This window comes from Buceros rhinoceros, unplaced genomic scaffold, assembly GCF_000710305.1.
Source record: "Buceros rhinoceros silvestris isolate BGI_N320 unplaced genomic scaffold, ASM71030v1 scaffold19169, whole genome shotgun sequence".
NCBI classification, from domain to species: domain Eukaryota; kingdom Metazoa; phylum Chordata; class Aves; order Bucerotiformes; family Bucerotidae; genus Buceros; species Buceros rhinoceros.
Window position 1 is genome coordinate 33,578 of NW_010433524.1, and position 1,816 is coordinate 35,393.

The 1,816-nt window shown below is 59.2% G+C and overlaps 1 protein-coding gene across 1 annotated transcript; it reads right to left on the reverse strand.

Annotated features, from left to right (window-relative positions):
* Positions 1 to 602: 602 nt before the first annotated feature.
* On the reverse strand, positions 603 to 1,268 carry RNF222 (ring finger protein 222). Its single transcript, XM_010144155.1, has one exon. The coding sequence runs from the start codon at positions 1,266 to 1,268 to the stop codon at positions 603 to 605; it is 666 nt and encodes a 221-aa protein (XP_010142457.1).
* Positions 1,269 to 1,816: the final 548 nt, after the last annotated feature.

A 1,816-nucleotide genomic window follows, 5' to 3' on the forward strand; every position in this document is an offset into this window, starting at 1 on the left:
ATCGCTCTCTCCATCCTCCGGTGTCACTGTCGTTGTTGCCCAATAGCAAGAGGCTCTGATTTATCTTCACATCTGTGGGATGGAAAGCCGTGAGTTTCTGCTCCAGGGTGGCCGCATCATGTACACTGATGACCCCGACAGCCCAGGGAGCCTAAGGACCTCCAGAAGCCCCACAACCTTGCAGACCTGCTCCTCCAATGCACAGAGCCCTTGGCTGACCCTGGGCTCTGGGTACTTGGGTGGCCCCCAGGAGCTGGGATAGAGAGGAGGGGCCAGCACAGCCCCCTCATCCCCTGCACATGCTGTCACAGGGTGTGGGAGGAGTGACCACCCTCTCCGCTAAGATACTGGAGGAACACACTAACAGGGTCTCACCTGCCGTATTTTAAACAAAAGGGGCAGAAAATGCCAGCAGTGACACTGTGAGCACCCGGAGATCTGCAGAAAGGTCTGAGTCCATTCAGTCCTTGGCCAGATGAGAGAGAGCTTCACCTGAAGCTGCTTCTGGGCTTTCTCCAGGGGTCTTTCAAGAGAGGTTTCAGCCCTAGCTCTGTCCCAGCACCAGCAACACCCCTCTAGTATCTGAGCAGATCCCATCTCTGCTATGAGTCCCTCTTGACCAGCAGCAGCCACGGGAGCACAGCCGCCAGCATGGCCACGGTCAGGATGAGGAGAACTGCAAGGGCGATGGGTGACTGGCAGCATTTCACCCCCAGGGCTGAGCTGGATGACACCGAGCTCTGCGTTTCCGCTCTGCTTCTCCTCCCCAGGGAGCTGCAGTCCACATCCACCAGTGGCATCCCATGGTCACTGATGACGAAGATGTGGACTTCCCGTGCCAGCTCTCCTGGGACCCCCTGTGAGCCCACGAGGTTGTTCCCCATGCTGCAGCACCGGTCAAAGCTCTGCACCGGCATCACAAAATGGCTGGGCACCACCAAGGTGTTGCTGGCCTCCGTTTTGGTCAGGTGGGACAACGAGGAAGGTGTCAGAGTCAACTCCAGTGTCCAGGGGTTGGTGCCTGCCTTGGGTGGCCATAGAGCCTTCTTCTTGCTGAGGAAAGTCACATAGCGGCAGACGGGGCAGATGATGCTGCTCTGGACCTGGCCGTCGAGCTTGGTGGCGAGCAGGCACTTCACCAGGCAGTCGTGGCAGAAGGTGTGCCCACAGCTCAGCTTGCGGTGTGTGGCCTCCAGCGGGTGAAACTTCTCGTAGCACACAGGGCACTCGGCCGGGAGACCCTCCTTGCTGGATGAGGTCTCAGACATCCCTGCTCTGTGGGCCACAGGCGCTCCCCAGCTGCAAGGAGGAGGCGCGAAGGGTTAATGAGGTTAGCAGCGATTAGCATCTCCTCCTCCTCCCTGTTCTTTTGCTTTTGCCTTCTTGCCCCTAACAGATGCCGCAGCTGCTAGGCATGGTCTGGACAAGGCAGGGCATTTTCAGGAGCTTTAAGCTCCTGTGCGGCCACTGGGGCAAGAGAGAGATGACGGGAGGACCTGAGCTCCAGAGCCACCACGGTCAATAACCCCCAGCTGCAAAATCACATGGAAAAGGCAGGAGCCGCTGGACGGAACCATGTCCACCTGCACAGAGCCTGGTGCAGATAGAGCAGGTTCAGCTTGTGTCACAAGCACCTCTGTGCTCTGCTGCCAGCTCCAGTCAGTGGGGCAGGTGAAGCACAGGACATACCCAGGGCAGGCAACAAGCACCCCTGCCAGGCTCCTTCCAGGCTGCTGGAGGATGTCCCAGGCTGGTGGCCAGGCCACTGCCACCTCCAGGCCATGCTCCTCACTCACACTGGAGCCCAGTGGGGGCA

Coding starts and splice junctions, on each gene's coding strand:
- RNF222 (XM_010144155.1), bottom strand. CDS start 1,268: ATGTCTGAGACCTCATCCAGCAAGGAGGGTCTCCCGGCCGAGTGCCCT.